This window comes from Erythrolamprus reginae, chromosome 2 (assembly GCF_031021105.1).
Source record: "Erythrolamprus reginae isolate rEryReg1 chromosome 2, rEryReg1.hap1, whole genome shotgun sequence".
Lineage (NCBI taxonomy): Eukaryota > Metazoa > Chordata > Lepidosauria > Squamata > Dipsadidae > Erythrolamprus > Erythrolamprus reginae.
The window spans coordinates 69,954,121-69,967,695 of record NC_091951.1 but is presented as its reverse complement, the minus strand read 5'-3'; the positions used below and the strand labels follow the sequence as shown (position 1 = coordinate 69,967,695).

At 45.7% G+C, this 13,575-nt stretch overlaps 1 protein-coding gene across 4 annotated transcripts in view; it reads left to right on the top strand.

Annotated features, from left to right (window-relative positions):
* LOC139160431 (protein SSUH2 homolog) overlaps positions 1-13,575 on the top strand; it is a 63,044-nt gene that overhangs the window by 33,665 nt on the left and 15,804 nt on the right. For all 4 annotated transcript variants that reach the window (XM_070738279.1, XM_070738282.1, XM_070738280.1 and 1 more), the window contains 2 exons: positions 2,013-2,075; positions 5,149-5,231. In XM_070738279.1, the coding sequence (XP_070594380.1) occupies positions 2,013-2,075; positions 5,149-5,231 (146 nt within the window). The remainder of the gene's footprint in view (positions 1-2,012; positions 2,076-5,148; positions 5,232-13,575) is intronic.

Sequence of the window (13,575 nt, the reverse complement as noted above, 5' to 3'; positions counted from 1 at the left end):
AAAGTTCTAGTTGCCAGGACCTCCCTCTTTCTTTCTTTCTTTCTTTCTTTCTTTCTTTCTTTCTTTCTTTCTTTCTTTCTTTCTTTCTTTCTTTCTTTCTTTCTTTCTTTCTTTCTTCCTTCCTTCCTTCCTTCCTTCCTTCCTTCCTTCTCCCTCTCTCTCGCTCTCTCTTTCTCCATTACAATTCTGTTCTTTACTTTACATTATTTATTCATTGGGACAATATAAACTGCATTGCATTATGTAGAGCTTGGTTTGGGAGTGTATAAGTGCACAGAATTGCAGCCTTAATTCTCAATCTCCTGCTGCTTCTGTGGAAGAAGGTCAATAGTGATCACCGACTTTGCACTCTAGCTCACACTAGATTAAAGTGGAGATTAATGGAGATTTCTTTTGGGGTTGACTGAAAAAAGTAATTGCAGCATCTCTAAGCAAGCCTATCCAGCTTTCCCATGAGGAGCTTGGGGTTTGTTTTGGGAGTGCTGAGGGTGCTTTAATAGCCATTTAATAGCTAAATGACCAGCCCATTTTCTTTCAATCTTAGAAAAGAAGCAGGTGGTTAAAGTCAATCAAATTCTGCATTCAGGCATGCTTCATATTAAACAAATCCCGAGGGGATTTATTTTCTGATGCAGATCTTTGCCCCAAAATAGAGGCCTATTGTTGTCCCCTATCATAATTTCAGGGTGTTTTCTTTAACTGTAAAACAATTATTACCAGCTCGGTTTTTTATTTTTTATTTTATTTTGTGGAAAAAAAATTTCAAGAGGACACTATGGAGCATGGACAGAGCATTGCAGAAGGACAAGGCTATTTAGTATTAAGGCCAAAGCTATAAATGTGTGTGTGTGTACCCTGTTTCCCTCAAAATAAGACATCCCCTGATAATAAGTCCAATTGGGATTTTGAGTGCATGGCGATAAAGCCAAACACTTATTTTATTTCAGGGTTCAAATATGTATATAAGACTGGGTCTTATTTTTGGGGAAACACTGTGTGTGTATGTGTGTGTGTATAATGTGCATGCATGCATACACACACACATACAGAGAGAGAGAGAGAGAGAGAGAGAGAGAGAGAGAAATAGTTTCCCCCAAAATAAGACATCCCCTGCTCATAAGTCCAACCAGGCTTTTGAATAAAGGCTCAAAGCCATAAAGACAATAAGGCCAAGCACTTATTTTAGGGTTCCAAAAAATATAAGACAAGTTCTTACGCAAAGAAACACAGTGTATGTGTTATATGTTAAAGTGTTGGTTATGACCTATAAAGCCCTTCATGGCACCGGACCAGAATATGTTCGGGACCGCCTCCTGCTGCACAAATCCCAGCGACCGGTTAGGTCCCACAGAGTCGGCCTTCTTCGGGTCCCGTCGACTAAACAATGTCGTCTGGCGGGACCCAGGGGAAGAGCCTTCTCTGTGGGGGCCCCGACCCTCTGGAACCAGCTCCCGCCGGAGATTAGAATTGCCCCCACCCTCCTTGCCTTTCGTAAACTCCTTAAAACCCACCTCTGCCGTCAGGCATGGGGGAACTAAAACACTTCCCCCTTGCCCATGTTGTTTTGTTGATTGATTGACTGTGTGCCTGTTTTTTATATATATTGGGATTGTTTTATGAAATTACTAATTTTAAATTGTAATTAGATTGGTGGGCATTGGATTTGTTATTATGTACTGTTTTTTATTATTGTTGTGAGCTGCCCCGAGTTTGCCGAGAGGGGCGGCATATAAATCCAATAAATCTAATCTAATCTAATCTATATGTATGTATGCTTGTATGTGCAAGGTGGTTTAATGTCTGAAGACAAAGAAGTGAATGAGATTTAGGAAGACCATCACTGTGTGAGAATAAGGTAACTTTGGTGGAGAGGCTGGGAACACCCCAGGCGAAGTGAAAAAGAAAATAACTTTCTGGCACTGATTAATCATTTTACGTCTCTTGTCAAAGCCGAGCCAGTCATACGGTAGTAAAAGTTAAAGGCTGCCTTTAACCCTTTTTTTTATTTGAAGGGATGTCCGATATGTGGCTGTTCTGGAAGACGACCCTGCAACCAGTGCCATGGCCTCACAAGGGTATGTACTTCTAAGTCTTGATTTGTGTTGAAAAGTTTGTCTTAAAAAAAAAAGGTTTTTTTTAAAAAATGACATCCTCAGAGCAGTTTGCAAATAGGGTTGATATAAATGTTAAAAAAAAACTAGCAGTAATGCTACTAAAAATATTATGGTTGAAGCTTCTTTCTGCTAGCAGGTTGAAAAGCCTGCTAGCAGAAAGAAGTCTTATTGGGCTTCTAATGGGTCATTCATCCAGCCCTATTTTACCAATATTTGAGGATATGTCCTCCCAACAAAGCCTCCATCTCATCAATACTCTCCTGAGGAAGCAGATTGAACCCTCTTCAAGGCGTTCCAGTCTGGAGGGAAGAGTATTTTTCACAGGAAATGGAAGAAGCTCTTCCACTTGGAGCGTCCATTTGCATGGAGGAATTTCAAGGTGAGCTGGTTAGAGTGAAATCTGCTTTATTACAACTAGCCCAGGAATTCTATCCCCTTTGTATAATGCTGTTTTGATTGAGAAGGAGATCAGAAATACAGCTTCCATAAGGAGAAGCATGTGAGCCTCTGAAATTGACTGAAATTGTAATCGAAAAGACTGGAGTCTTATATTTATATAGTGCATAGGGTAGGAAATTCTCATGCCACTCTTTTAAAAAAACAAAACAAAAACATTCTACCATAAAATGAAACTTGGCACATTTTGCCTCTTCTTCTCTTTGAGATGAAGGGAACTGGGATTTGCTATAATTTGACACATGGATCAGGAAACTGTTTCTCAGACTCCTCTGTTGACTACCTAGTGCTCAGTAATAGGTTAACTGCTGAGCCTGTTATTTTGATAAATGCCGCCGGAGTGGGTGGCATACCCTGTTTCCCCGATAGTAAGACACCCCCGATTGTAAGACGTATCGGGGGTTTCAGGGGGGTCGGCTAATATAAGCCGTACCCCGAAAGTAAGACATATGTCTTACTTTCGGGGAAACATGGGGGTATTGCCGGGGGGGAGCCCGATGACGTTGCTTCCAAGCTCCCCGTGCGCCCTTCGCCTCGCCGCGGCGCCACCGCCTCTTCCCCGGCTTGGCAAAGCGAAGGACGGCGCTGGTCCGAAGCGAGCCGAGCGGGCGGCAGCTTGCAGCGAAGGCGCTCGTCCCAGCAACCGAGTCCTGCCGAGGCTCGGCTGCAAGCAGCCAGCGAGGCCGACCAGCTCCGAGGCGAGCAGCCGGAGCTGCGCCCTCCTTCGCCTGCCTCCTTTCCGGCAGGCAGGTGGGGCTGCCCAACTGCGCAGAGCGGCTCCTCCCCTCCAGACACACGCTTCCCCGACACGCGTCTGCGGCTCCACGCGTGCACGCCGCTTGGAGCCCTGAGGTTGAACTTGGAAAAGGGCTCACGAGGCTCCTGTCCCGCGGCTGCCCTTCTGGACTCTGGGGAGATGCCTTCGGGAACGCGACCCTTTCAATTTTTTTCCAATGTAAGACATACCCCGAAAGTAAGATGTAGTGGGGCTTTTGGGGGTAAAAAGAAAGTAAGACACTGTCTTACTTTCGGGGAAACACGGTAGAAGTCAGATAGATAGATAGATAGATAGACAGACAGACAGACAGACAGACAGACAGACAGACAGACAGACAGACAGACAGGAAGGGAAAGAAAGAAAGAAAGAAAAAGAAAGAAAGAAATGAAATGAAATGAATTCAAGAGCACTCCACAGTTGGCTGTGTTTCTCACACACCCTTGCTTGAACTCTCATCTGCAAGAAGATTTAGCAGCAGCTTTATCTCAGCTGCACAAATCCAGGTGTCCATTCTTTTGCAGTTAAAACTCTTTTAACGTTTTGCCATCTAGTGGTAAACACTGTAATAGATCCTTGGAGGAAAATCCCCAAAGTGCTCTTTCAAGAGGAAACTACTTTTCAGCTCTGACTGGATAGTGGGGAATGGAAGGATTTATGCTCCTTGCAGATAGCTGGTCATTTTCATTTTTTTAGCCAGCCGTTAAGGCCACCTGGAGGATTATCTGTGACATCAGAATCACCTGAGTGGTTCAAATGGTTGTGGAGCCTTCTTGGAACTGTTTATTATTTTATTTTATTTTTTATTTTATTTTATTTATTTTTTTATTTTATTTTATTTTATTTTATTTTATTTTTTTATTTTTATTTTTATTTATTTATTTATTTATTTATTTATTTATTTAATTGGATTTGTATGGCGCCCCTCTCCGAGGACTGTGTTGAAAGGACTGTGTTGTAGATTGGAGATAGGTGGTGTCATATCCCTCTTCCTCTATTGAGATACAGACAGCCTCTTTAACCCCTCTTTCTGAAAGAATGCAAATGACCATCTGTCTTCAAGGAATACAAATCCTTTCCATTCCCCACAATCCAGCCAGAGCTGAAGAAGCTTCTTGGATTAGAAGCGAAACATATTGAAAGGAAAAACCAGATAGTCCAGTTGCATCTTAAAAAAGCACCTTTGGGACAACCATGAAATAAAAAGCTACCATAGGAATTAGTAGCTTTTCCAATAGTTGGCAATAGACATATTTTAGTTAGAAGAAATGCCCAATCGCTGCTTTTTTAGTGCCATACCAAGGAGCTGCCATGCAATCTTATACAGTGGTGCTCCTGGGTCCATTGTAAGCAATGAGGAACGAAGACACAACATTGTTATTAAATAATGGTTGCCACTGTTGTCAATAGCACCTGGCTGCAACACTATACTCACAGCTTTCGGTGTGAATTTATTTACAGAAAGAATGATGACTGTGATGGGTGGGCATCTCCTCATTACCAGCAGCTCAGGCTATCTTATTTATTATTCTATCAACCCTCGAGAGTGGAACTTTAAAAAGTGATGACAGTTTCCATGGAAGTAAGAATTTTTTAGAGGAAAGGAATTTCATAATGAGGCATCTTCCTAGTTGCTTTCACAGTCCTACCCAATCTTAAAGCCATTTGATATAGAGTGTTGTTTTTTGTTGTGGGTTGTTTTTTTAAAGAGGAGCACAGAAATCTGCTTTTGACTAATGAAAAATTTGTTGGGGGAAATCCAGTTAATTTGACGCACTTCCATTTGATGTTATATGTCAACAGAAGCTATGTTGGGTCTGTAATGGAACAGGAGTCCAGTTCACTAATCAGAGGTGTTCTACTTGTTCCGGAGTGGGAACAACCATGTACGTGAGTTAGTGTATTTCTTTATTTTTTTAATTTTCACTCTAGGCTTGAATATTTATTATTTTCTCCGTACTGAAGGAGTGGGTCCAGCAGTCACATGGGTTGCTCCTGTCCAATCCGTTGGAACTGAGCCTAGTATTAAAAAAGACTGCTGGATCCGCCCCTTCCCCAGAATTCGCTCAGTTCGCATCCTCGGATGTGTGTGAATGCTCGTTCCTCTCGATAAAACACCTTCCCTTCGATCTCTCTTCAATAGCAAGTAAGATTTTTCCATTACTCAGCTTGCCGGCAGTTTTTTTCTCAGCCCTACAGGGCTTTGAGTTGGGGGAGAAGTTAGCGGCTCAGCCATTTGCGGTTTTTCCCTTCGTGCTGTAGCCGCGGCCGGTTTGTTAATTCCGGCCTTGGAGGTCCTGCCGTGAGCAAGCTTTATTTTTTTCAACTAATTAAGGGCTATTTACCTCCCGCGGTGTGGGACTTGTTTTGTCTCCCGGGCTTAGTCGCTCCTATTGCAAATAACGGAGCAGTTATTTTGGCGCCAAGGCTCTGACGCCCAGTAAGTTGCACTTTCGGTTCTGCCCTAAGGGGTCGGCCATTAGTGCCTACAGCCCGCCGCCTGACCCTGGAGTCGTCGCTTTGAGTTCCCTCGGGCCTATTCTCCACGGAAGTGGCCTCCAACCAGTGTGCCTTGGTTTTTCTTAAAGTTAAGTTAGTGAGGCCTGCCACGCTGCACTTAAGGACAAGAACTCTTGGTATCGCCCAGGATTGCCTCTTAAGGCGCAGCTGCTCCTGGGCCTAGGAGCAGGGTCACCTATCCTCTTGGGAATTCCACAAAATAATTCTTCTCTCCCCTATTTTTTGGCTCAAGCCTTGTCTTCTGTAATTGCTCAGACTATGGCTTCCCTTCCCAAGAGAGGCACTACCAAAGGTTCCAAAGAGGTTAGGCCTACTGGTAATCCTTCTGAGCTTCCCCAGGCCTCTTCCTCCTCTTCCTCAGGCTCTCAGTCTTTAGCCAAGCCCACTAGGGCTGAGAAGAGAAGGGACCTAGCCCTACAAAAAAATACATGATAAATCAGCCAAACGTTTTAAGGTGCAGGCCCAAGTGCATATCAACCCTACCCCCCCGGAGGCCTCTAACCTGCCTCCCTCTGGGGTACCTGTGCTATCCCTGGATGAGCCAAACCTAAATCCACCCCAACCTAACCTATGGGGTTTAGGTCCAGAGGAGCCAGATATTACCGAGGATTTCCCCCAGCCAGAACCTGTTCAGGGCCTCAGGGATCCTCAGGCTTTTCCGGCTGATATTTCTTCCTTGCCACCGGAGTTTCAGTCTATCTTGACTATTCTGACTAACACTATTGATGCTAGACTCTCATCTTTAAATGTACCTCCTCTGTCTCATCCTCCCCCTCGCTCCTCCCGTCCCGTGAGTTCTTCTCCTTCCTACAGAGCCCCAGTCATGGAGGCCTCTGACTCCTCTCAGGAAGAGGATGAGGACGTGGATGCAGAAGAGGATGATGACCCCTTTCAGCGTCTGTCGGAGGATGAGGAATCTCAGATTAAGATTCCAGCCCCAGCTGCTATTTTCCCTTCGCAGCTTTTCAAATCTCTCCTGCTAAAAGCTAGAGTATCTACGGGGCTAGCCGGGCAAGAGAAGCAAGCTACTCCTTCCACAGACCCCCCAGAGGAAAATCTTCCTTACTTCATGGAGGAACAGGAAGACAATGAGGTAATTCCTATGCCCAAGTTGTTTAAGGATGCCTTGCTTAAACAGTGGGACCACCCAACCATAGGCTTCACTCCCACTCCCAAGGACAAGAAGCTCTACAAGCTCTCCCCCTCCTATGAGGAACTCCTAACATGTCCCAGGCCAGATGAACCAGTGAAGACGCTCCACTCAACGGCTGCCATGCCTGGCGAGGCAGAGGAGGTCCTCCGGCCAGAGGACAAACGACTTGAACAAATGCTCAAAAGAAGTCTCCTTGCAGACTCATGGGCCATTAAGAGTGCTGCAGCGGCATCCTTCTTTTCCAGAGCTATGCTCTTATGGCTTCGTCAGCTCCAACCACACCTGCCTCCAGATGACTTACGGGGCCAACAGGATTTCAACAAAATTTTCGCAGCTGCCCAATATATAGCAGATGCTACTCTCCAATCTTCCAGATTTGCAGCCAGATCAGTAGCAGCCTCCACAACGGCCAGAAGGCTTCTATGGCTCCGCCCTTGGCAGGCGGGGGTAAGACAGAAATGGCAGTTAGCTATGGGTCCACTGAAACGTAACCTCCTCTTCGGAGATCTTCTGGACCCTCTCCTTACGGAAAACGCAGACAAGAAAAAGGTCTTGGGACCTACCACCAAGAAGGCCCCGAAACCGCAGTCCTTTCGGCGCACCGGGCGTCAGCAGGATCAAAGCTTCGCATTTCACAAGAGCCCAGGTCAGTATTCCCCTCGCTTTCGATCCCAAGCTAGAACCACCAGGGGCAGAGGGTCCCGCTATCAGAGAGGATCCTCTACTACCAGAACTTCCAAAAGAACCAGATGGTAAGTTTTCTCACCTGCCTATAGGCGGTCGCCTAGCCTGGTTCTCTTCCGCCTGGCACCGCTCTTGTAAGGACCCCTGGGTCATTGACACAGTGGAAAGGGGCCTAAGGTTAGAGTTTATTTCTTCTCCCCCTAACCGTTTTATTTCTTGTCCCTCTCCCAGTTCCTCTCCATCTCGTATTCGAATGGAGGAGGCTATTTCTCATTTGTTGACTATTAGAGCTATTCAACCGGTCCCCTCTCTCCAGAGAGGTTTAGGCTTCTATTCCATCCTCTTCATGGTCCCTAAGACTTCTGGAGGCTGGAGAGCCATCTTGGACCTAAAGAAATTAAACCGCTTCATTAAATATAGAAAATTCAAAATGCACTCCCTATCTTCCATTTTATCAGCTCTTCATCGAGGAGACTTTATGGTGTCTCTAGATCTCACTGAGGCCTACCTCCATATCCCCATTGCCAAGGTCCATAGGAGATTTCTGCGCTTTGCCTTTCAAGGCAGGCATTTTCAGTATAGGGCTATGCCTTTTGGGCTCTCCTCAGCTCCCAGGGTTTTCACTAAACTCTTGGGATCCTTGGCGGCTCATATCCGGGCCTCTCCCATTCATATTTTATGTTATTTAGATGACATTTTAATTCATGGTAATTCCAGAGCTGGTGTAGCTGCAGACCTCTCCTCTACCATGTCGGTTCTACAGAACCATGGTTTTTCCATAAACCTTAACAAGAGTCATCTTGATCCATCCACTTCCATCCTGCATCTGGGGACTATCATTAATTCCGAAATATCCCAGGTTTTTCTCTCCAATGAGAGAAAACGCAGCATTTTGGATCTCATTGCTCGCATCCTGCCCCAGCAATCGGCCTCCATTGTCACCCTATCCTCCCTTTTGGGTAAGATGGTGTCATGTATTGGTATTGTTCCCTGGGCCCGCCTTCACGCCAGGGAACTTCAATGGCTACTATTACCATTTCAGAGATCAGGCCACAGCAACTCGAACCGACGCATCACCATCCCACCGACGGTTCGCAGATCCCTCAAGTGGTGGACTTCTCCAGCCCTAGACAAGGGATCCCCCTTCCGGTGTCCCGACCAGTTTGTAGTCACCACAGATGCCAGCCTCTCGGGCTGGGGAGCCCACGCCCAAGGTCTTTTAGCTCAGGGCACATGGTCACCGGAGGAGGCTTCCAAGCCCATCAATTGGCTAGAATTAAGAGCCGTGTCTCTAGCTCTAAAGCAATTCCAACCTCACATATCCAACCAACATGTGCTGATTCTCACCGACAATATAGCCACCAAAAGCCATATTTGCAGACAGGGAGGCACAAGATCCAAGGCCCTCATGAGGGAGGCCCTGAAGTTGGGTCTTTGGGCAGAGAAAAATCTCCAATCGCTTCTAGCCGATCACATCTCGGGGAGCCTCAACGTCCAAGCGGACTGGCTCTCACGAGCCACCATAGATCCAGGCGAGTGGAATCTCCATCAGTCACTGTTCCACCAAATCTGCCTCAGGTTCGGCCATCCAGTGTTGGATCTATTCGCGACCAGAGACAATACCCAGCTTCCCCGCTTCATCTCCAGGTTCCCGTCTCCGGGAGCGGAGGCAGTCAATGCCCTCAGGAGTCCTTGGCCTCCAGGCCTACTGTATGCCTTCCCTCCAATTCCAATTCTGCCAGACGTGATCAACAAAATCCTCCTGGAGAAAGCACGTGTAATCCTGATTGCCCCTCACTGGCCTCGCAGGCCCTGGTTCGCGGACCTTCAACAACTGTCCGTCCAGGACCCCTGGCGACTCCCCGCTTCGGAGGATATGTTGCGGCAGGGGGCCTCCTTCCATCCGGATCCAGAGTGGTTCCACCTCACCGCCTGGCTGTTATCCGGAGGGACTTAGACCTGCGAGGGTATGACCCAGACACAGTGGAAATCATTCTGAAATCTAGAAGGGGGTCTACCAATCGGATCTACGACCATACTTGGTCCAAATTTCATCAGTGGTGCTTGCAGGAGGGCTTATCCCCCCTGTGTCTTCCCATACACAGGATAATCGCCTTCCTTATGAAAGGTTTCCACCAAGGTCTCTCTACCAGCACCATCCGCCGCCATCTGGCCGCTATCTCTTCCGTCTTGGCGGGGCCTCGCAGGCAGCCCCTACGCTCCCTTCCAGAAATCCAAGAATTTCTAAGAGGAGTGGCCAATCTCAGGCCTTCTAAAATCCACAGATATCCAACCTGGGACTTGCCACGGGTTCTCCACTCTCTTACTCAAGCACCTTACGAACCCCTGAACTCTGCGTCCCTCAGGTACCTATCCTTCAAGGTAGCATTCCTGGTGGCGATTACTTCCGCCCGACGCATATCTGAGTTGGCAGCCCTTTCTATCAGACAGGACCTCTGTCAGTTTCATCAGGATAAGGTGGTTCTGCGGCTGGACCCCACCTTTCTACCCAAGGTCAGTTCCATGTTCCACAGATCTCAGGATATCGTTTTACCTTCTTTCTGTCTCCAACGAGAGCATCCCCTGGCGATTAGATGGCACACTCTAGATCTCACTAGAGCGCTAAAGATTTATATCCAACGCACAAGATCCATCCGGAGATCTGAAGCACTCTTCATAGCCTACCATCCCAGATCCTTGGGATCCAGAGTGTCTTCCACAGTAATAGGTCGTTGGATCAGAGGGGCCATCTCAAAGGCCTACGAGACAGCTTCCCTCTCCATTCCAAGGAATATTACAGCGCATTCCACCAGAAGTGCTGCCACATCTGCCGCTTGGGCGACTCAGGCTCCGTTGGAAGAAGTCTGCAAAGCAGCCACTTGGGCCTCGCCAAATTCCTTTATAAAACACTACAAGATTGATTCGTACGCATCAGCAGACGCTGCCTTCGGAAGAAGAGTACTCCAATCCGTTATCTCTCACGATAGCAATGTACTCCCACCCTAGGGACCTATCTCTTGGGTATGTCCCATGTGACTGCTGGACCCACTCCTTCAGTACGGAGAATAGGCGTTGATTGCTTACCTGAACGCCTCTTCTCGTACGGTGAGTGGGTACAGCAGTCACTTCCCTCCCTTGTGTGGTCTTCTTTACCTTCTATTCTAATTTCTTATAACACATGAGAGTTGAACATTAAAGAGCTTCACTACTGAGCCTAGTCTACGGATTCGCGAATTCTGGGGAAGGGGCGGATCCAGCAGTCTTTTTTAATACTAGGCTCAGTTCCAACGGATTGGACAGGAGCAACCCATGTGACTGCTGTACCCACTCACCGTACGAGAAGAGGCGTTCAGGTAAGCAATCAACGCCTAATTTATTTATTAATCAGATTTCTATATGAGAAAATGATTGTGCTCACTTCTCTCTCCTGGAGGGGTCTGTAATATGGTAAATGATTTAGCGTTACTAGATAAATGGTCAAAGCAATGGAAACTGCAGTTTAATGTTTCCAAATGTAAAATAATGCACTTGGGGAAAAGGAATCCTCAATCTGAGTATTGTATTGGCAGTTCTGTGTTAGCAAAAACTTCAGAAGAGAAGGATTTAGGGGTAGTGATTTCTGACAGTCTCAAAATGGGTGAGCAGTGTGGTCGGGCGGTAGGAAAGGCAAGTAGGATGCTTGGCTGCATAGCTAGAGGTATAACAAGCAGGAAGAGGGAGATTGTGATCCCCTTATATAGAGCGCTGGTGAGACCACATTTGGAGTACTGTGTTCAGTTCTGGAGACCTCACCTACAAAAAGATATTGACAAAATTGAACGGGTCCAAAGACGGGCTACAAGAATGGTGGAAGGTCTTAAGCATAAAACGTATCAGGAAAGACTTTATGAACTCAATCTGTATAGTCTGGAGGACAGAAGGAAAAGGGGGGACATGATCAAAACATTTAAATATGTTAAAGGGTTAAATAGGGTTCAGGAGGGAAGTGTTTTTAATAGGAAAGTGAACACAAGAACAAGGGGACACAATCTGAAGTTAGTTGGGGGAAAGATCAAAGGCAACATGAGAAAATATTATTTTACTGAAAGAGTAGTAGATCCTTGGAACAAACTTCCAGCAGACGTGGTTGGTAAATCCACAGTAACCGAATTTAAACATGCCTGGGATAAACATATATCCATTGTAAGATAAAATACAGGATATAATATAAGGGCAGACTAGATGGACCATGAGGTCTTTTTCTGCCGTCAGTCTTCTATGTTTCTATGTAAATCGCAGCTAGGTGATATGCTGTCAATAATCTTGTTAGTACATGGTACATAACCTACTTTGGGGTTGCCATATAGTAAAATAGCAATGTTGGTCTATGAAAGTAAAGACTGTATTTTTAAGAACTTAAGAGGGCGCCAACACTGTTCCCTTTGGGGGGAGTTACTTTGAGATATCTTTGCTTGTGAGCTGTACTATTCTTTGCTGTGTGCAGTTTGTAATCTATTTGTATTGTATGGCTGTACATTTGTAAATAATTACATTGTTAATACTAAGTCTGAGTCTTTAACTGGCTAACCCACATTATCTACACTACTGCAACAACTGCTGATTGTATTTCAAAAGTTTTGCAGAGAGCTGCACTGAGATCTATTAACAAATCTGATAATGGATTGTCGTATGTGATGCCAAACCTTTAAACTAGATTGAGACTAGGAAACCAAGACTATGATGCTAATTTTACTTTTATTATAAGGTTACAGCAACAAAATCATGTAAATCTGAATATACCTTCCCAACCTTAATTTTTGTGACAACTGCAAGGGTCCTGTCTTAAGATGCTTCCTTGAATGATGTTACTACCCTGGACTCAGATTTCTCTTATCTGATCTTGGTTGTGGCTTTTCCTCATCTTCCTCAAGTTACATCTTTGGCCCATTATATATGAATGTGTTCAAATAGGGGAATAACGTTTACATGGCGTTGTGGCAGTGCAGTGATTAAAATGCAGTATTGCAGGCTGACTCTTTCCACAGCCAGGAGTTTGATCCTGACTGGCTCAAGATTGACTCAACCTTTCATCCTTCCGAGGTCAATAAAATGAGAATACAGATTGTTGGGGGCAATGTGCTGAATTTGTAAACTGCCCAGAGTGCTATAAAACACTATGGGCAGTAATAAGGCTGAACACTATTGCTATATCATCATCATTCAAGTCATTGTTTATCCAATGCTGGATGAACACCTCTTTGATGTTTCCAACCAATATGGCCTTGAGTTGTCTTTTACCACCTGGACCCACAATACTTGTTGATGCTGTCGATCCATCTTGATTTAGGTTTCTTGTGGATGTCAATCAAAATGGATTTCCTACTACTACATACTGACTACTATTGCTATGTGAGGCAACATACTACTTCACTTTTTGCAGCTGCCTCATCCTCAATCAGTGAAGCAGTCAGCTTTGGAGTGATGCCTTATTGAAAAATAAGGCACTTGATCTCGGTGGCTCCAATTGAAAGCCCAGAAGTGGGCCACTTCACCTGGTTGTTTTACTTCAGCAAAGCACTTGGGAACATATTCTCTAGATCAGCGGTGTCAAACTCAAGGCCATGGAGCCAGATCCAGCCCACAGGGTGCTTAGATCTGGCCAATGGGGCTGCCCTGGAAATAGAAAAGGACCAGCTCACAGTGTCTTTGCCAGTGAAAACAGAGTTCGGGTGGGCTGCGTGGAGCCACCTCCGAGTTCCATTTTCACTGGCTTGTACCACTTGCATGAGTGACGTCGAGCTGGCCAGCCCCCACCCCCCAAGATCAAACACAACCCTGATATGGCCCTCAATGAAATCAAGTTTGAAACCCCTGATCTAAAAGGAGATACAGTG